The sequence below is a fragment of the Pelecanus crispus genome, chromosome 20 (genome assembly GCF_030463565.1).
Source record: "Pelecanus crispus isolate bPelCri1 chromosome 20, bPelCri1.pri, whole genome shotgun sequence".
In the NCBI taxonomy this organism is placed as follows: domain Eukaryota; kingdom Metazoa; phylum Chordata; class Aves; order Pelecaniformes; family Pelecanidae; genus Pelecanus; species Pelecanus crispus.
Window position 1 is genome coordinate 5,188,346 of NC_134662.1, and position 20,343 is coordinate 5,208,688.

Below are 20,343 nucleotides of genomic sequence, written 5' to 3' on the forward strand. Positions count from 1 at the left end.
TCATCATGCAAATTCACTTTCTTACCCTTTTGCTCCCTTTTCGAGATACGCAGTCTCGGTTGATATGGGAGAGAGCAGGGTGGGGACCGTTTACTGGAGAGACTAATTTACAAAGCAAATGAATAGCACAGCTGTCTCTTGTGTCCTGGGGAGACAGCACGAGGCAGCCGCAGGGGCTCCTCACCGCTGGGGTCTGGGATCGTGCCTGGCTCCGGGGAGCACAGGGCGGGGAGCGCACGTGGTGGGTGAATTCCCAGGTGCGGCTGCAAACCCCGTCCCTGGGATTATCTCCGGGAATGTCAGAGAGCTCCGTCAGGGTGCATGGCAGGGGGCTGTTTGAAACATCGCTTGGTCTGAAACCTGCTGCGGTCAGCAGGATGGTTTCCATTGACGCTGGGTGCAGACCTCGCTGATGAATAGCGAGCACAGGAATAGCTGCCGTGCGTGTGAGGAGTGATCTCTGAGGAGGGTTTTCCGTCTTGCAGCCAGCATCACGTGTGTGTGGCTGGAAACACTAGAGCCTTCCAGGCTCCTCTATGGCCCTTTCCCAAGAGCCAGTGCCTGCTGCCAAAGGGATTTAGTCCAGTTACACAGCTCACCCAATTATCTCTCATGACAGGGAAGAAAACTTGTTCGGTGATGAGAAATCATTACAAATTACAAGCTTTGTGAGTTTGGGACAAACGAAGCCCCTGAACGCTGCCTGGTTGAACGCTCTGTGCTCTGTGTGATAAATAACAGCTGACTTTTCCATCGCTAGGAAATGAATCACTGTGGAGGCAAAACCAAAAAGGAGCCTCAATCCAGCTAGGAGACCTGAGAAGGAAGCTGTTGGAGGAGAGACGCATACTAACTCCACTGACCTGTAGTCTGTCTTACCCTTACTAACAAATGTCAACGACTAGGTAATGTCCTTCCTCTGTTCTTTCTGACACTAGCCCAGGACTCAGGGGTTAAGGTGCAGAAACGTTAGTTTTTCCCTGCTCTGTAGATGCTGTGTTTCAAAGGATAAGTCGTGATCCATATAAAATTTAGTATCTGTTAGTGGAGCCTGGAAAATTTGAATCTCATTCCAAAACCAGAATGTAGATGAATAAAACCAGACAGAGAGGATACTGAGAAGGGGCTGGTTTAGACCCTCGTGCAGACTGCGTCTGAACAAGAGATCTGAGTCAGGGCTGTAAACTGGGAACAGGCTTGAAACTGGGAGGTAGCAGGGAGCATTTGATTTCCTTCCTAAGTTTTAGTGATGGGTTCAGAAAGCACCAGGTACAGTTGTCTTTGGATTGATGGGAAGGTCTGCTCATTGCAGCTGTGAGGACTTGGAATGGGGAGGAAATATAAATGTCTGGATTTTGGGAGCTCGCACGTAGCAGGACTGTGACTATGCCTTGTTTGCAGCTGTCATGGGGTGTGGGATGTTTCCAATCACATCAGATTTCACTAGGTTTGGGTAAGGAGTGTGGCAATGGCCAGTGCCTTGGGTTTTAACCAAAGTCAGACAAAGAGCCCAAGACCTGATGCACCTGGACTGTTGTGTCATGGAAACATTCCTTCCTGCCTCCTGCAACGCTCAAGTTACATCCTGATGCCTGAGATTCAGCTCCTTATTTCAGCTCAGATATTACTGGTTACAAAATCCTGGCATTGCTTGGTTCAGTGCTTTCTTGCAGCAGCTGCACATTGTGTGGTGAAGTGTTTCCTTTAATTCATTGTTAAGTGACTTGCTTTTAATCCTGCGATGTGACCTCTCGCCACAGGATGCGCTTCCCAAGCGTGAGTCAAGGGAGGAAGAGCTGTGCTGAGGGGAAGGTGCTTTTTGGGCTCACATCCCAAACACATCCTCCATCCATCCATCCATTTCCCTAGAGCTCCAGCCTGGAGATATTCTATGAAGTAAAAATAATACAGCAACCAGAAAAATCGTATACCTGGTGAAGTTGCCATGAACTGACCACTAAGGTGCCAAGGGATGGTGAAAGAAAGCTTGAAGTCAGGCTAAAAATAATGTAACCCCTAATCATTAGCATAACTCTGCCACACTGGCTGTGTTGTGTAGGGCCATCTGGTATCCCCAGACGTGAGCTTGTGATGTCCTATTTGCTCTTCTGCTTGCGAGTTTTGTGCCCATCCTTGGGTGAATGTGCGTATAAGATCTACTAACCCGAGGGCATAGTCTGTTATTGCTGGAACGACCAGGCTGTGGTCTTTGGAAATGTCTGAAGACTGCAGAGGAGGACAGAGAAACTGCAGAGGAAGGTAAAAACCTGTACCTGTAGTTAAACACCCTCGGTAGCTTTGTACAATAACAAATAGCCAAGGGTGTTTTCATAGACCAAGGTCACTAGTGTGCAGTGAAAAGTGCTGGCATCGTGCTGCCTGGATGGTGGGCAAATAGGAGGCATAAGCAGCCGTGGGCTTTTACTTTGCCGGGGCATCAGCCAGCAGTCCCCCAGCTTCTAAAATGGGCTTTAGAAGAGTGCCGAGGATGTGGAAGGCTCCTGGGGAGGGCACAGAGAAGCCCAGAGGTCTTAGAAAAGCAGCTCGCAGGAATGATGAAGGCCTTGGGTCATGACTGCCCTAATAAGAAGGGACACTAGGTGATACCAGCCCGGACAGCGGGGAGCTGCTACTCCCTGCACAGAGGCTCAGGGAAGGGCTGCTGGTTGAGAGATGCTGTGGCCTTGGGGGCCGCAGTGCTTAGCACCTACCATCTCGGATCCCCTCCCTCCCTGGAGAGGCGGCGAATAGCAGAAGTGCTGCTGGTGGTGCATAACGCAACACAAGTGCCAGGAAGCCCATGCGCTTCCCCTGTTGCTCAGCTTCCCCTCTTGCCCTGACAGCCCTGTTCGTTTCTCTTGCAGGGAGCAGCCAATCTTCAGCACCAGGGCTCACGTTTTCCAGATCGACCCTGCCACCAAACGGAACTGGATCCCTGCCAGCAAGCACGCTTTGACTGTCTCCTATTTCTACGATGCCACGCGCAATGTGTACCGGATCATCAGCGTGGGGGGCACCAAGGTAGGGGGCATTTGCTGACAGCGTCGCACAGCTTTGACAGCAGGTTTTTCTCCGGCCAAAGTCTGTTCTGGTCTTGGTGTTTTTAGTGTCAAGTTGGTCAATTCTCAGCGCGAGCACTCTAGCATCTTCACTGCAGGGAATGGAAGGTAAAGCACTGCCTCCATGCTCATGCATATTTAGTGTTAGACGCTAGAATCCGTGCTGATGAAAAGTATGCCCTAGGGTCTGATGTCGTCCCTCCCTGCCCCACTCTTCTCTCACCCCTGATGCATGCAAACCACAAGCTTTTTCTGAGAGCCTTTATCCTGTGCTAAAACCAACCCCTGTAGATATAATGAAATGGCAGCCAGAGGTTGAGGGAGTCTTGGACGTAGTCTGTTCAGCCGCTTCCACAAAACACAATTAACTCTCCCTAAATTGTTCTTGATAGGCATTTTCCTGACCTGTTCTTGAAGACCTCCCATGGCAGAGATACGGCAATCTTCCCAGGCAACTTATTTTGTTGCTACCCTAACCGGCAGAGAATGTTTCGTAATAGATAGTCCTGACTGCTGTTTAAGCCTTTTTTTTTTTTCTTTTTTCTTACTTGCCATGAAAATGGAAAACATCAGAAAGTTGTTAAGTCCCCAGAGACACGCTGTCTCTTATCTTCTTTTCCAGCAATGGAGGAAGCTGATGATGCTGAGGCTTCCCCCCCCCCCTTCTTTTTCAGTAGACAAGATGATTGAGATTTGTTTGTGTCACGTAGCCAGACTAGAAAGACTTTTGGTCACCAAAAGCCTGAACTATTGTCTTACAGATTAAAAGCCAGAGCTTTCTACCCCTAGTTCCTAGAGTACACAGGGATTATAGTGCTCAGTCCCACACCACCACCCCAGGGCAGCAGGCTGGAGGTTTCTCTGACTCTCCTTGTTGCCTCTCTCTGCAGGCGATCATCAACAGCACTATTACCCCCAACATGACCTTCACAAAGACGTCCCAGAAATTTGGACAATGGGCAGACAGCCGAGCCAACACAGTGTATGGGTTGGGCTTTGCTTCGGAGCAACATCTCTCCCAGGTAACGAATGCTGTGGGTGCTGGCAGAAACCTGGTGCTAGCAGGGGGAATGTCCCTGAAACCCTAAAGGGGAGAGCAGCCTTTGGAGAAAACGCTTTAGGAATCTGATGTAATGCTGTTCCCACTGTGCTAAAATCTAATGCATGATGCAGAGATGCTAGGGAGAGCTTTAAATTAATATTTGCAGAGTGTTTTGAGCATCACAAATTGAATTAGGACTTCAGGCTCAATTTCTGTCATTGCTATTCAGTTAACCCCACAGCCCTGAGTGCCAGAATCACGGGCAGGGCAGGAAGGGGCTATTCCCTGAGCTTTATTGTTAGTTGAAGAGAAATTAAAAAGCATGTTGAATGAAGTTGCAAAGGGAGGAGTAACCCAGGCGTCAATTCTAGTTTGTTCCACATTTCGGCATAGCACCAGAGTGACTTTTCCGCTCCCCTCTAGTTTGCAGAGAAGTTCCAGGAAGTGAAAGAAGCAGCCCGTTTGGCAAGGGAGAAGTCCCAGGATAAAACAGAGCTGACCAATCCTGCCCTGAATATCACATCTCACCAGGTAATGATTAGAAAGAGGCATGAGTAAAGCTCATGGCAGAGTGGTGACAGCTAGGGAAAATGGCCACTCTGCTGATCTCCTCTAGTAACTTCTTGCTTTCATCCCTTTCTCTCCGAGAGCTTTCTTGCCGGACACTGAGGTTGGAGCTTCCCATTTTGATGACACCTGTGGCCCTGAGGTCACTCTACTGAAACACATGAAGTAGATTAACTAATTAGTGCTTAAGTGGAGCTCCTGGGAAGGTTCACACTCCTCCTTCTTTGCCAGTTAAATTATCAAAACCTTTTGATGTCTTATAAAGCCATGCTGGAGGTGTGTGTGGGGGGGGTTTGTTGTTGTGGTGGTTGGGATTTTTTGGTTTGGTGGTTTTTGTTGTGTGTCTTTTTTTCTTTAGAGCTGCTGGCTCTCCCTGGGCTCAGTGTGACAATAACAGGCAAGTAGCACGTAGGAGTGCATGTCGCCTGGTTGAAGATCATAGGAAGAAAGACACGTGGCATTTCCAGCCATTTTTATTCCTCTTCTGGGGCTGCACGGGGTTCTTCTCCCGTGTCTCTGTCTCTGATAGGTGATGGTGCTGTCCATGGGGGTCTGTGGAAAGACAAAGTGATTTCTTAGACCTGGTGACTGAGGAGTGCTGGCCAGACTTCTGTTTCTGTCATATTTCCACTGTGGAAGAGAAGCTGTGCTGTGAGAGTAGAAATCACTCCCCCCCTTGGGGACTCTCTCCTAAGGTAGAGCTGCACGCATGACAGCCAGACATTCAATTTTCTTTCCCCCAGGAGACCAAGCCAGAAAGAGTAAGCCCGTCACAGATCACTCTCGCACGTGTTGCGTTTGCATTGTTACCTTCCTCCCCGTATAGCTAAACCAACTCCAGCAGCAGTGGGATGGAGGGGAGAGGAGAAGCTGTGGAGAGCTCTACGCTGCTTTTTCCCATGGTGAAGCAGTTCAGTGCTGGTGGTGAAGTTGCCCTCCCAAATAGTTCACTCCAGAGGTGACTCTGCATTTTCCAGAGCTCCTGGCAGTAGGAGAGAAGCTGTAGGATGGAGGACACTGCGTTCTCTGGGCTGAGTACAGATGGAGTGGCAGCAGAGGAGGAGGAGGGAGTGTGAACAGTACCTTGGCCTGCAGGAAAAAGAGGGGGAGGTGGAGGCGGTGGCTTTGCAGAGACTGGAAATGTTACGTGGGGTGCAAAAATGGGGAAAATCTGCCTAGCTTTTGGCTCCTGCTAACTCTAAGCCCCATCCTAATGGGTGGCAAATGAAGAAGGGAGTAGGGTAGAGCATTCATAGCAGAACCAAAGTTCTAGGTAAAAGACCCTGATCTCTAGTAATTGCCCAAGACAAGAGATTTATGGCCAGCTGGAGCTTCCATCTCCTAGCTCCCCTGGCCAGGAGAGGGAGGCTGGGAGTAGAGATACTCCCTCTTATCCTGTTTACACCAGGCAGAACTCATCAGGTGCCACAAAAGGACATGTTCATCTCCCCTGTGCTGCGATGGCAACTTGCAGCAGGAGGGATGAGGAGGTCAGAAGGTGAAGGTTAAACACAGATCAGGGAAATGGCCTAAGGCTCTGTTCGTTCTTCTTTACCTGACTCAGCAGTGCTAAAAGTGCCACAGCTGGGAACCCACGCTCACTCTTCCCATTCAGCCTGCCTCGTCTCTCGGTGGGAGAGCTCGGACACATATGCATGGCCCCTGCCTGCAGCCATCCGGCAGCCAGCGTGCTGACACAGTGACACAGGCAGCGTCCCCTGCCATGTGGGCATGCAGATCCTGTCCTGCCTTCCCCAGCCTGTACGTACATCAGCCCGTCATCCCTTCTCCCACCATCCCACTGCTGATTTTGCAGTCTCTACATTAGTAGAGCTTCAAACATGAGCTTCATCCTTGAATAATTGATTGTGTTTCTGTTTGCAAGTGAGCAGAGAGCAGATCTGTCTCCTGAAATTAAATCAGGGCTCCCTCATTTTCTGCAGCTGCACTAGTTTACGTGGCCTTCAGATTTTCAGAGCTGGGGAAATCCCAGGATACCAGCTCCTTCTGTCCTCTAGTACCTTTTAGGCCAATCCCCATCCCATTTAGCATCCCCATCACACAGTACTGTGTAAGCAACGAAACAGTGTGGAGCATCTTCAACTGTTGCCAGTTTCAGCTGGACTCACAGGAGCTCAACACACCAGACCAGGAAACTTCTGCCCCTTCCCTGCCTCAGTTTCCCCACCTTGTGGTAAAGGTGAGGCAGGGTTGTATTTTGCAGGTCTTGCTTCTCAGTCACTCTCTGGAAGGCTTCATGTTCGATACATCTCGTGGCCCTGTCTGGCTCTATTTATAGATGTCAGCCGACTCCGAAGGCAGGTGGCTGTCCTTACCGCAGGCATTTGAGGGCTACCTGTCAACTCCAGCAGGCTCACCAGCCACCTGGTCTCACAGCCCCCAACTTAGGACCCAAGACTCGTTGCTCAGAGAGTCTTTTTATAGCTCAGTTTGCCCTGTCAGTGCCAAGCTTCTTCCCTGCTGTGAGAGGAGACACTGCAGACAGGGTCTTCTGGAGGGGCCAGAGGATGTAAAGTCTGCTTTGGCTGCTGCATATTCATCTTTGCTCCACTGTCAGTTCTCTCCAGCCTTGGAGGGCAAACTGTTTGTCTCTGCTAGCTCTGATGTACACAGGCATATGGAGCCATGGAGAAGGGTATACTTTGGTGCAGGGGCTGTGAGTTTCTTCTCTCACGCCTTTGGAAAGCGGGTGCCACAGTCATCTGAGCAATAGCAAGGTTTCCCTCCCTTGAGCCTGAGAAATGCTATCCCAATGGCACCTGGTGTCTTAATTCAAGGTACAGAAGCTAGACTTGCGACTGAACCCAGATGGCTTGGCAGGTCTGCGTTTAGAGTTTAAGTCTTTCCACTGCTCTGAGAACCAGCAAGAAAATCCTATTAAGAATTCGGCAAAACCCTGAAATGGCCAGCTTGAGCAGCTCGGGGTGTTGTGACAGCCACGGGACTCGAGTTACCGGCTGTAACATCGCTGGCGTTTGTCAAGGGGAGGTTGAGGGCCAGAGAATTCGGTACCTCTAGTCAGGAGGGAGGAATAGCTGGTGTGTGCAAGCTGTGAGCCCACCTGCTCGGGGCGTCTGTGCACTGGGATCGCTGCCCCAGCATGGCACGGAGACAGGGAAAGGGAGAACGTGGCAGCAGGGCAGCTGCTGGAAGAGCTAAGCGCTAACCTGCCTGTCCAAGAGAAAGCCTTGCGTCCGCATAGCTTCCAAAGTCATCGCTATGCCGTGACTGGTGCTGCTGAGCCATACGTGAGGACCTTTGCCACCCCTCGTCATGTAGACAAGCACAGCGCTACCTCAGAGTTAGGACTGAAAGCCAGCGTTTCTCACGAGTGCAGGGACTGGGAACGAGCCCTGTGAACCCGGGCTGCGAATGCGTTTGCAGAGACCCTGCGGCCACATGGCCTGTCTTCACTGCCGTGTGCTAACCACCTCCTCCTCATCCCCCAGGTACTTCCCAGCCCCATCATCAGCTCCAACGGGCCAGGAGAAGATAAACTATTCCGAAGCCAAAGTGCCGATGTTGAGATAACAACAGAGAAGGAGCGGCTGAAGAAGATGCTTTCAGAAGGGTGAGGCTGCCACAAGCGCGCTCCGCTCCTGACTCCTAAACTGTCTATTCTGTCATGATTTGGTGTCTGTCCCTGTCGTCCCAAATGCTTTCGACCCGACGCTACTTCTTTAGGTGGCTGAGCAATGCCCCATGTCTGCTGCTGCTCAGACCTTCCACCGGACCAATTTCCCCTCTTCCCCAGTATAAAGTTAGTCCGGCGTGGAGGTGAAATCTGCCGTTCAGGTGGCGTGGGAAGGAGGATGCTTTTTGCCCACAGTGGGGATGAGTCGATGCCAGATATCTACAGATCAGTAGTCTGTGATACCAGAAGATGTTCACGCTTTTCCAGCTGGCCCAGGGCTGCATTTATGTTAATTCCCCTGACGATTCCAGCAAAGTCCCTGCTGCTTCCGCTCTTTGTGTGTTCAAAAGACTCTGGGCTGGATTCTGCCCTGTGGCTCCCATTGAGCTCCCAGCTGAACACTTAGAATATTTTTAAATCAAAAGCAAGTGTCCTTTGCTACCTTCTCCTGGGTCTGGGGTGGTAGGGTTTTATTCAAAGCAAACTCAGATCTAACAAAGATTTTAAAAATGGATTGACAGTCCCACACTACAGCTTCTTTATAGTAGCTGTATCTCCCCCACCCCCAACCCCATTAATCTCACAGTGTGGTTTCTGCAGTTTCAAGCAAGCACACATGGCCCGAAAGTCAAATATTATCCAGGGATAAAGGAAAGAGATGCAGATTCAGGGCTGGAAGGAGCATTTAAATTTGGGAAGTGATACGAAAGCCAAATAGAAAACAGGGAGCTGCCCAGCACTTCCAAGAGCATGGTTTCAGTGCACATTAGCACGGGGGGAAGAAACCTTCATGCTGAGACTCTCTTACGCTCTCCTGCACGCTTCCCTGTTCTCTCACACAGCTCGGTGAGTGAGGTCCAGTGGGAGGCTGAATTCTTCAGCCTCCAGGACAACAACAACAAGCTCGTGGCTGCTCTCCATGAAGCCAACGCCAACGTGGACCAGTGGAAGAAGCAGCTGGCTGCTTATCAGGAGGAGACGGAAACGCTGCGGCAGCGGGTGAGCACGGGAGGGCACTTGCAGAGCGGGTCAGAGGAAGCCCTGTCCCAGAGCCAGATGGTGCCCTTGACCCCGTTCTCCCATCAGTTTCCATGGGTGTCAGCAGGAGATGGGAAGGAAATCCAGGATGCTGCATGAGCCTGGCAGGGAAAACATGTCAAGGAATAAGGCCATGTAACTAGGGAGCTCTCACAAGAGCTCCTGTTTTCTGCAGAGCAAGTTGGGGGTGTCCTGAGTCTTTGCAGATAAAGGGAGAAAACCAGAGCACACAGCCAAGGAATACCAGCTTCCCTTCAGACTTTCTGGGGGTAGTTCCCAGCTGCCAGCAATACTGAGTGAGGCCTGTGCCCACCCCCCACCCCGAGCTGGGCATCAGGGCAGCCTTCTGGCTGCTGGTAGGAAGGATGAAGATTGCTCTATCTGCTATAATTAGCTCGAATCCAAGCTGCAACATCATGAAACCCGGGTGGCGCAGTACAAACAAGCCCTTGTTCGGTTGGAATAATAGGATCTTTTGACCTACGGAATATCAGAGAGGTCACAGATCAACTGAGGAGGCCTGTGTGCATCTGGGCACAGAGGAGTGACAGTCACACGGTTGGGTTTGTTGGGAGGGAAGAACTGCGGAGTAACTTGGGAAAGGACTCTGGAGCCCTGGAGAAGGCGGCATAAAGCCATTTCACTTCTAGATGTCTCATTCAAAAGACAGCAGGGATTTATAGCAATTAACAGCTGTTTCTACTTGATGGCTGTTGTGTGGCCAGTCTGTGCAGTAAACAGCCATCCCCCAGGATTCACCGTGCCCATTGCTAATTCTCAGTGCAGAGTCAGGCAGTAAAAGAGCTGCACAGAACAAATTTTCTCCTCTGCAGCGGGAGCCTGCCCTGGGTATAGCAGAGATATTGGCTGTGCGTATAGATATGTGTGGCTTTGGGGCTGGCTGGGATGAGCTGCCTTTTCCCTGCCATTGCTCTGTGCGTACTCAGCTGTTTGGTGGCTGTTCTCACAGGTGGGATTGAGGATTTCATGAGCCTGGGGTGGAGGGAAACCACTGGGGACTTTTGCAGAATCACAGAAGAAACTGTCACTTGGTGAAACATCTAGATGATTGTCCCTAAACCAGAGCGTTTTGGGACCAGAGCTGGTTGGCTCTGGCCACGACCCCGTGAGCCTGCCAGCTCACAACCACTGTTTGCGTGGACCCTGGCAGAGGCCCAGTCCAGCCGGCGTTGCCCTGCTGCCCCTGCTCGTGGGAAAGTGTCCCACCAGGGTCCGAGCCCTTTCTGTGTGAGAGGACCCGTCACTGGAGCCGCACTTGGAGAGCTCAGTGCGGGCCCTGTGAGAGCTTGGGCCCCAGCAATAGCTGCTGCAGACCTTCTAATGAGCTTTTAAAAATGAATCCTCTTCATGAATAATTTAAGCCACCAGGCTGAATTTTTCAGGAATGGGGAGCACGCTTGGGCAAACCCTTCCTCCCAGCTCTGCTGTGGCTGAGCTGCAGTAACTCCCTTGCCCTCAGCAATCTCTGCCCAGAGATGTAAATGCAGCTGGATCGCTATGGGTTGTAGGCTCATGTGCTTGATGTCTGCCAGTCAGGCTTTGCTGGAAGAGCAAGACTGCAGGAGAAAGCAGAGACAGAGTCTCTAGATAGAGTTTTGCCGCAATGTGTTTCTGTGTGTGATCTATGCAGAGCAGAAGGAGAGAATTTTTTCCAAACAGCCCCAGGGTGAGAACTGCTATCCTGTTGTAAGCCTGGTTGGGTTTGCAAGGAAGCCAAACCATGACAGAGAATGACTGTGGGTGATAAGGTGTCAGGACATTCCTATATCTCTGAGCACGCCTTCCCTGTGCTTGCTTCCATGTAGGTAGCAGAACTGGAGTCACAGGGTGCTCACGATTCCTCCAGCGAGAACAACAAGGAAGAGCTGAGCCAAACCCTGGAGGAGCTGGAACTACTGATCAAGGCTAAAGATGAGGTAAGACCCCACAAAGCAGGGTAAAGCCTGAAGCTGGGTGGCCTGTCAGTCACCAACACCCTATCTGTCACTGCAGCTTGTAGGAGGTCAGAGGGCCCCTCGTGCTGTTGCACGTGCTGCCTGTGCAAGCCAGGAGCCTGTGTAAGCCAGCACAGCCCCCTCGGTGGTTTCCCTTCCCAGAGAGGCAAAGCTGGGTGAGAGTAAAGTGCTGGGAGTTTCCCATGCAAATAGCCTTGAGTGGAGAGTCTCAGGCACTGCGCAAACAGCAGGGATGTGTCTCACCCCTTCCCCTCTCAGCCATCTGCAGCTGCAGTTAGCCTCTAGTGTAGTAATTGCTTCTCACTTTCACTGCATTTAAATGAATGATTTAAAGCAGAGTTTTAATTACAGAGGCTGTGAAAGAGGGGAGATGTGGAGAGAATCTCTGTGGTGTGCACATCTGCAGGCTCTCTGGTGGCTGTGCTTCAGCAGGGGGGGCGGACAGAGCCTTAGGGCTGGAGCCACAAAGCAGGGATTGGGGAGGGGAGGTGCTTTGGGGTTCCTGATCCTTAGTGAGAAGAGATCTCTACCCCCTCCCCAGAGCTGCTCAGGCCAGAGCAAAAATGCTGGGGTGAGGCAAAGGTGTGCAAAACTTTCACCCAACAGCTGAGCGGGGACCCTGGCCCTAGGAGCCCGGGAGCTGATCCTGAGCAAGGGTGCAGAGACCACTGCGCCTTGCTGGCACTCAGCCCGTCATCATGATTAGGGACTAATGGCTTAGAGGGAGGCAGCAGGTACAGCAGAAGTAGAAGGTTAGAAAAGAAGGTATTAAAATAAAGGAAGGTATTAAAATTTGGAGCTGAGTGTGGTTATGTGTTCCTTGGAGAGAGGGAAGGGGCCTTGGTTGGGGTATGTGGTGGGAGCTGGCCCCACTGGGACAGGTGTGGGTCTGACGTGATGCTCTTCCTCCTTGTGTTTTAGGAGATTCAGATGCTAAAGAGCCAGAAGTGTGGCCGATGGGAAGCAGAGGGCGAGCGTGAGGAGACACTGCAGAAGCTGCAGGTAAGGGTGGCAGATCTGGGACACCTCTGCAGTCAGATTAGAGGGATCCGTCCCCATTTCTCCTTTGAGCCAAAGAGTGAATGCCGCAGAGCTGCCATGCCTCTCTGCCTCTGGATGATGGGAACAGGTCCTTGCCTATGTCTCTGCCTTCTCCCACCGTCCCTGTATCCCTCAGAGATATGACATGGGGCACAATCAGCAGGCAACAGCAAACCCAGCCTTCACGTACTCTCCTCTAGCGCTTGCAGTAGCCCCTGACATGGGACTGGAGCCGGACCCGTGATGTCCTGTGACCCTCCATCTGTCTGAAGTCCTGCTTAGCTTGCTGGATGGACAGGGGTGGCTGGGGAGCAGAGCTCTGACTCAGTCTGGCTGGCAGGAGGGATGCAAGCTGCTCTGCACCTCAGAGCAAGGATGCAGATGGAAGCACGATCTGTTGTGCGGTCTCTGGGGGCACTGCCTGCCTGTGTTTTACCTCCCAGCTACTGAACGAGGGGATGTGCTGTGGGGCTCGGCCCCATACGCAGGCACTGGCTTTCATGGCAGAAAGATATCTCCAAACGTCAAATGCCATCAGGCCTGGAGATGATAGGCATGTGAGGAGATCTGCATTTATACACCTTTGCAAACTGGGCAGATGCCTGGGTTTGGGGAACGTGTGCTCGCATGCATGTGGATGCTGGGATGCTGTGGCTCAAGATAGGGAGGTCCCTCAGTGGAAGAACTGATGGAGACCGGGCTGGCAGGGTGTGGGTAGCCTGGCGCTGGGTGCTAGAAGGGCTGTTTCGTGGAGATAAGGGTGGTGGTCTGTGAGCAGCGTGTACCAGTGCTGGGGCAGCCACCTCACTGCGCTTGTGTCCTTCGGCAGGAGCTGGAGGCATGCAACGCAGAACTGGAGCGACGCCTTCACCTTGCTGAGCAGACGCTGGCAGAGACCCTGGCCGAGAGGGAGAAGATCCAGAATGAGGTCACCAAGGTGGCAGAGATAATGGATGTGAAGATATTTGAGCTCAGCGAGATCCGTCAGGGACTAGCCAAGCTGGTGGAGAGCAACTGAGCAACAGCACGCTCAAAGGAGGCACCTCCGGAGGAGGGGAGCCCGAGCTGGGACTGGTCACTGACAGCAATTACGGTCACAGAACAGCCTCGAGGCCTGTTCGGGCAGGATACGCCAACATACCAGCAGCTGCCTGGACAGTGTGGAGACCAGCCACAGCCACTCACTGCCCCCTGAACACCCAGAGAGAGGGCAGAGAGGACTCGAGCTCCTGAATCCTCTACAGGGAGCATCTGCAAGTCACAGCCAGACCTCTCTGGACCCTGCCATGGCTGTTGCATGGTCCAGAGACAGCAGCTGTCCCCGTGCTGCCTTCCCAGCCTCCCTGCTGCCACACTGTGTCTCCAACATTTTTACGGTTTTCTAGGGGAAGGGGCTGAGCAGCCTTCGCGTTTTTTCAGTAGTTTTTTAGGAAACCACTTGCCTTTTGCAAATAAGCTGCCTGTTTCCCCACTTAGGGAGGGAGGAGAAGTTCTAGCAGACCAAGGACAACAGTTGCTCCTTTTCCTCTTCCCCAGCCCTAACTACGTTATGTCTTTCTAACAGGACCCAGTAACACTGGTCACTGTCAGGAGCTTCCAGAGTAGCAGAGTCCCCACTGCAGAGAAGGGTTCTTGCCTGACCGTGTGTCCTTTCCACTGTTCAGTCACATCCTCCAGAGGAAAAGGAACTGCAGGTTTTAAAGCTCTTATTAGTTTAACACAGTGGGATTTAATGACTTGTTAAAACTCCTTCAGGCTGAGAAGGGTAGAGGCTTGGTTGGGAAAGGGGCATTTGAGAAATGGGACATCCCCGAGGGGGTGGCCAACAAACTGCTAGGTTGGCATCTCTCCCGGCCTCTAAGGGCTGCAGTTAATTGAAATTAAATGGAGCAAATCGCAGTTGCTCTTGGTTTCTTTTTTTTTTTTCCCCTTCTTTTTTCTTGGGAAACAGTCCACAGAGATGTCCTGCTCCGTGTCAGCCGAGCAGTACTCCTTGTGACGGGGACGGGTCCCAGCTTGCCACGCTTGGCCAGATTAAACAAGAACAGGAGGTGTTAGGAGCATGCTGGGACCGGTGCCCTGCAGGGCCTGTGGGAAGTTTGTGAGTTATCGTAGATGTTGTCTAGTAATAGGAGTTGGGCAAGGCCTGAGGGAGCTGCAGAAACCTGGAAAGTTGTGTCCCCCCACGGCGCCCGCTGCACCCCCGTAGTTACCTAGGAGCATGCTTAGCCCTGTGCTGAATGACGAAGCAGTGTCTGTGTAGAAGTAGTTAGTAACCTTACAGGAGTGTTGATGGATTTGGATTTTGTTGTTGGTTTTTTGCCCTCCTTGCCGCTATAGGTTAGGGAAAGACAGCAGTAATCCTGGGAATATTTCACAGGTCTGCAGAAACTCCGGTACTTAGCAAGCGCTGGCTGCCAAGTGCTGCCCGCTCCGCGCCCAGCCGAACCTTGGCAGACCTGTGTAAAGGCAGCGCGGCTCCTCAGGGCCTGCCTCTCCTTTCGCTCACCTGGTGACCACGAGAGGAACCCACAGCTCCACGCACTGCCTGCAAGTTGGGGCAGGATTAGGTTTGGCACCTTGGGAACGTGCTGGAGCGGAGAACTGCTGGTGACTCTGTGCTGGATTATGTCTAGGCAAAGCCCTTCCCTCTCCCAGGGGTGATGAGGAGACAGCGAGATTTCTAGACCTGCATAGCCAGGGAAGGGCTTTTCTGTTGTGGGGTATTTTTGTTAGTTTTTACTTTTCTCCCCCCCCCCCCCCCTTTTTTTTTTTCTTTCCCTGCATGAAGTGTTCTCACAGCTGTATGGGGCTGGAGCTACTGTAGTAATAATTGTTTCAGGGTATTTAAGAAGGGAAGGAAGTAACTGGGTGGCAAAAACTTCTAGGGACTTGTTTACCACCCCATGCCAGTGTTCATATTTTATTCCTACAGGAGCAGCCTTCTTTTGAAATAGAGATCAGCTCCAAGAAAGGTGTGTTTGGTTTGTGTCTCCGTCGCTGTATTACGGAGGGAGGAGGGGTGGGATTTGGGAGTATGGGAGAAAGAAAGTTGAGCAAAAGTTTCTTATGTTCTGTGCTGTTATTCTCTGACACTTCTGTGGCTGTGACCCACAAAGTGGAGCTGGGTATGGATCCTTGAATTCTGGCAGTGACCATTTGAGAGCCCTGCGTCTTGGCCAGTGCCTGTGGGATTGCTCGCTGACGGGGGCCGGCCAGACCGGCGTGTGCCGCGCCTGGGTGGGTCATCTCTCCCGAGGGAGGCCATGCTCCCACCGTTCCCGAGAAGCGCGAGGGAGGACCTGAGTCGAGCTGCTGCACATCCCAGCAGGACTCCCTCGGAGCTGGGGAGAGGCAGATGCAAGCTGCGGCGTGGGGCTCAGCTGAGACAGCAGCTCCGACAGCTTCATGGAGCGCTGTGCTGCCTGCCGCTCTGGGTCAGGCAACAGTATAGCATGAGACCCAGCTCTTCTGCTATTTAAGGCTCTTCTCATCCCTTTTGCTTTTTTATATCCTCAAAGTACAACCTAGCGTCACTGGAGAACTGCACCAGGCCTACAGCAAAGACAGTTGACGCACTGACGGTCTAGGTTGAGTGCAAGAAGGTCTACGAGTCATGCAACAAGTCACAAATGTAAGGAATCTGCGGTTAATCTTCCATCCTGCAGGAAGCTCTCCTTGTTTCACACAGTGTTCAACCTCTTCACGTCAGGCTAAAAGTCAGCCAGGGCCAGACTGTTTAAAAAAAAAAAAAAAAAAAAAAGCCATGAAAAAACCACAGTGCTATGAAAAGCGCCAGTTCTAGGCTGCTGCTTATCCTCGTATCCTGTATGAAGCCAAAGTCCAGGTGTGACTGCATGCAAGGTGCAGTCCCAGCCCCCCAGGTCTCAGGTGTGCAAAATCAGCGTTGAGAGTGCTGCTGAGCTCAGATGTGGGTGGGGTATCTGGGTGCCACCAAGAAGGGGGTGCCAGGCACTGGTCATGCAGGGATCCCAAAATAGTGCCTCCTTTCGAGACTCAGCAGCTCAATATATGGTATCCTGAGGAGGTGTAACCCCCTGGAAGTATTGTTTCTGTCTAGTGGGGGAAGTATTACACCCAGTCATACTGTTGAGTGCAAATTCCTCCACTCAGCTCTTGTGAAAGCAACACTTCTGCAGTACGAACAAACAGAGCCCGTGCACTAAACTTTCTGAACAGCCTGTTCATTGCAAACAAACGGTGCTGTCCACCTCTGGAAACCTTGCCATTGGAGCTGCCCTGTCCCTGGCAGGATGCTGGATGCTGTTTCACTGTACGCAGCATACCTTGAGGCCCGTGGTACTTCTCATGCGTTTGCCGTGCATCGCTCTGTCAGCTAGTCACCGTCCTGGCTGTGCTCCTTTGCTCTTCCATTGTCAGGAACCAGAAGCAGAGGCCGTTTTCCTTTACGCTATTCCCTATGGGTGCTAGTCGCAATTCTTTTCCTTGCCAGAGTAATCTGAATAGTGGCTTTTTGATGAGATCTGTCCTGTGCTCAGCATTTGTTAAAAGTCTTTTATTGAGGCATTGCAGGGCAGTGTGATGGATGGTTCTGGGAGGCACTTTTCCGTTGCAGTCTTCCCCTCTTCTAAACTAATGAAAACCCATTCATCACCAGCTATTTCCACAAATGCCCTAAATCTGTGGTTAGCAATGAGCCAACCCTACTGTAGACGGCATAGCAGCAAAGCACTAATTCCATGTGCCCCGCTCGAGCGAGCCTTTAAAAAGGGCTTCAGTTGTGTTTCAGAACAGCAGCGCTCTAACACATCCCCACCATGCACTTTCCAACCCTCACCCCTCGCCTGTTTATGCTTCTCTTGCTTCAAAAGGAGAAAATCTTGTGTTACAAAAGCCAGCAGTGAATGGCAAGGCTGCAGTTTTATGTTTGCTTCTGTCTCACAGTAACAATTACTGTCAGCAACTAAATAACAGCGGCTTTCTTGCTGGAGGAGAAACGCTACTGATTGCAGGAACCTTGAGAGACCTAATTCTTTTGGCAAATGAGGATCTTAATTATTCATAGAAAACCTAGACAGAACATTAATAAAGGGAACGTGGGGAAAATGGTTCACGTATGAGATCAGGATGAACAAATAAAAAATCTTGCAACCTTCCCCCCTTTGCATGACGTTCTGATGAACAGCAGCAAGGTGTGATTCTCTGCTCTGAATCCGGGCCCGTGACAAGGTCCTTCTGACCAGCTCAGCAAGAGGAAACGAAACTTTGCTATTACAGGACGTGCCAATAATAGAGCCTCAGAAAAAGGATGTGTCTAATGCAAACTCCATCTGACGTGCCAATGCAGGCCCTCCAGGCTGAACAGGAATGCAAAGCCAGTCCAGCCGTCGAGCTGACCTGGCAGGCAGGGTGGCAGACCACCACCAGCTCTGCCGCTGGCTCGCTCTGCAAACTCCCTCGCCTCGCCGGGCTTTGATTCCTCCTCCTCCACAAAGTAGATAATTACCCTCCCTGAAGGACTGTTGCACTTAAATTGCTAGCATCTACGAGGTGCCTGGAGAGCCAAGAGAAGAAAAGGTTAGCGCAAGCCAGACTGGTTAATACCCTTAGTCCGTTGAGTGATTTTAAACAAGAGGTAGAAATCTTTCTCTTCGCAAAAAGCCACTGCAGAGCCCCCGGTAGTCTGTGTTGTGGTGTTAGGCAGCCTCACATCAAACTTACTTAACAGATTGTCTTTGATATCTGCATTTTTGTGAGAACACACTGAAGCAAGTTCCTGATGGAGGGAAAGCAACTAGGTGCTTTGTTTTACGTCTCCAAAGGATCAAACTTGCGGGAATTTGTAATTAAATAGCAACATTAATGAAAAATAGGTGACCTAATCCTTTTGAGCTCCTGCATCTGGGCTGCAGAGATCAGCTGCTCTGTTACTCAGAGGATAGGTTATTTTTAGTTCAAAAATGGTCTGTTTACGCTTGACAGCACAGGCAAGCATACTCCGTGAGTGTAACACCCCCCACACACATGCACACACTGGAAGACAATTTCCGTGTGCACCGGTGAAGGCAATTAAATGTGTGTTTTGGAAAATGTCCATGAACACATAATAAAGCCCCAAAAACCCAGTGAGGTTCACAGTCCCCTTTCCCAGAGTAATTTATAATTATTATCATTATTAGATTGTGGTGTGTAAAGGTAGTTTCTGCTCCGAGGGAAAAGAACGTGAGCTACAGCACTAATCATCTCCGCAGAAAGTCCTACCTCCTCCGTCAGCTTCCCTCCACCCTACCAAAAAAAGCAGCAGCTGGAATAATGCTGGAAATGAGACGCTTGTAAGAGCAAGCAACGCTCCAGACACAAGAGACGTGGCAGCTCCAGCGACAGGTAACGCAAAGGAGCAGCGCTTGCACGCTCCGCTCAGCTCACAGCTGAAGCATCCGCTCAGCTCCCGGGGCTCTGCTGAGCGCAAGCCTGCGAAGTGAGAATCAAAGGTACCAAATTCCATTTCCTCGGATGCCGCTGTCGCCTGCAGCTGTAGGAAGTTGCCAGGTGGGAAGGGGTGGGAGGCTGCTGTCACCTCTGGCCCCACGGCATCAGCTCTCTCCCCATGGCATGCAGGGAAGGGCTCTGCACTCTGCAGCACCAGCTATTCCAGGGCCTGGGTCCCCTTTGTACTTCACAGGGACTTGCCTAGGCTGCCACAAATGTGAATCGTCACCCCTAATCGTCACCCCTTTCTCACGTACCCCGTCCTGCAGCCTGCACGTGTGCGGCACTGCGTGCTCCGGAGAGAACAGGGCAGCCTCTGCCTCAGCACTAGCTCCTCACCCCGTTGCTAGCTGATTTCTCCCAAGGGCTGGTAGGACAGCAAGTGCGAGAGGATGCTGGATATAGTCTCTGCCTTCTGTTCCCACCAGTGCTGGGCTAACAGGGTTTCAAATCCTAGCAGGCGACAGACAGAAAACATTTCACTCTCGCCTTACCGGCTGGAGATATTGATGTCCAGACCTTGTTATGCGTAGATGAAAACAGCGTCTGAGCCTAGAGTGGGGTGAGTGTCGCCTCTCCAGCGGTCTCAACCTGGGAGCAGCACAACTTGTGATGTTTGGGCTTGGGAATTCGAGAATGCTACTGGGAAGCAGTGAACAGAGATGAAGGGATGGGGATGAGGCACTGCAACAGGCTAGTGCTGTGCTCACAGCTTCTCTTTGCAAGGCCAGAGCGGAGTCTTCTGCTCCTTGACAACTGCTCTCCCAGAGGTGACAGGAATCCAAAGCAAGTCATGCAGGGGTATGAATTAAACAGAGCCAGTAGGGAGGTTTTTCTTAGCACAGAAGAAGGAAAAAAAAAAAATCCAGGTATTCTGTCGCATTTTTGGAGTGCTGATGCTGGCAGGGAGGAACTAGGGGAGTTACATGTCAAGCATGTCATACCCAGCGTGAAGACACACGTCCAGGCAGCTGCAGTCAAGCCCTGAATGAGGGTGTGCCACGGACAAGGAGTTTAATCAGCAAAAACTAGCAGGGAAGAGCTTGAAGGTGCAGCAGGGAAGGTGAAGGTTCAACAAAGAAACTGCAAGGAGTTGGAAGGAGAGCCCTGGAACGGAGAAGCAGCCGTAACGGCGATGGAGCATTGCAGTTTCAGGATCAATCCTGCCCTGCAAGTAAAGGGGAAGAAATCCTGAGGCTTGAAGCGCTGATCCGGGAGGATCCTGCCAGCAGCAGCACCCGGCTGGGGCCTGACTGCTGCGTGGGCAGGGCGTGGGGACAGCAGCCCTGTCACCCCCCCCGTCTCCCTGCTTTCTCAAGCCGAATCTTTAATATCCAGCTGCCCAGCCAAGAAGCCCTGTGCTGTATTTTTCTGAACAAGGACTAGAGCCAGCAGCGAGGGTGTCCAGAGCACACCAACCATCTACCGGCTGACCTGCCGGCGGGGCCCCCCGGGCTGCATGCAAGCTGCCCCGGGAGAAGGGCTCGGAGGGGA

At 51.6% G+C, this 20,343-nt stretch overlaps 1 protein-coding gene across 1 annotated transcript; it reads left to right on the forward strand.

Annotated features, from left to right (window-relative positions):
- The first annotated feature begins 891 nt into the window (after positions 1 to 891).
- Positions 892 to 13,396, forward strand: HOMER3 (homer scaffold protein 3). The gene is made up of 9 exons (XM_009481374.2): positions 892 to 905; positions 2,865 to 3,021; positions 3,950 to 4,081; positions 4,525 to 4,632; positions 8,139 to 8,260; positions 9,166 to 9,322; positions 11,188 to 11,298; positions 12,259 to 12,339; positions 13,208 to 13,396. The coding sequence occupies exons 1-9, from the start codon at positions 892 to 894 to the stop codon at positions 13,394 to 13,396; spliced, it is 1,071 nt and encodes a 356-aa protein (XP_009479649.1).
- Positions 13,397 to 20,343: the final 6,947 nt, after the last annotated feature.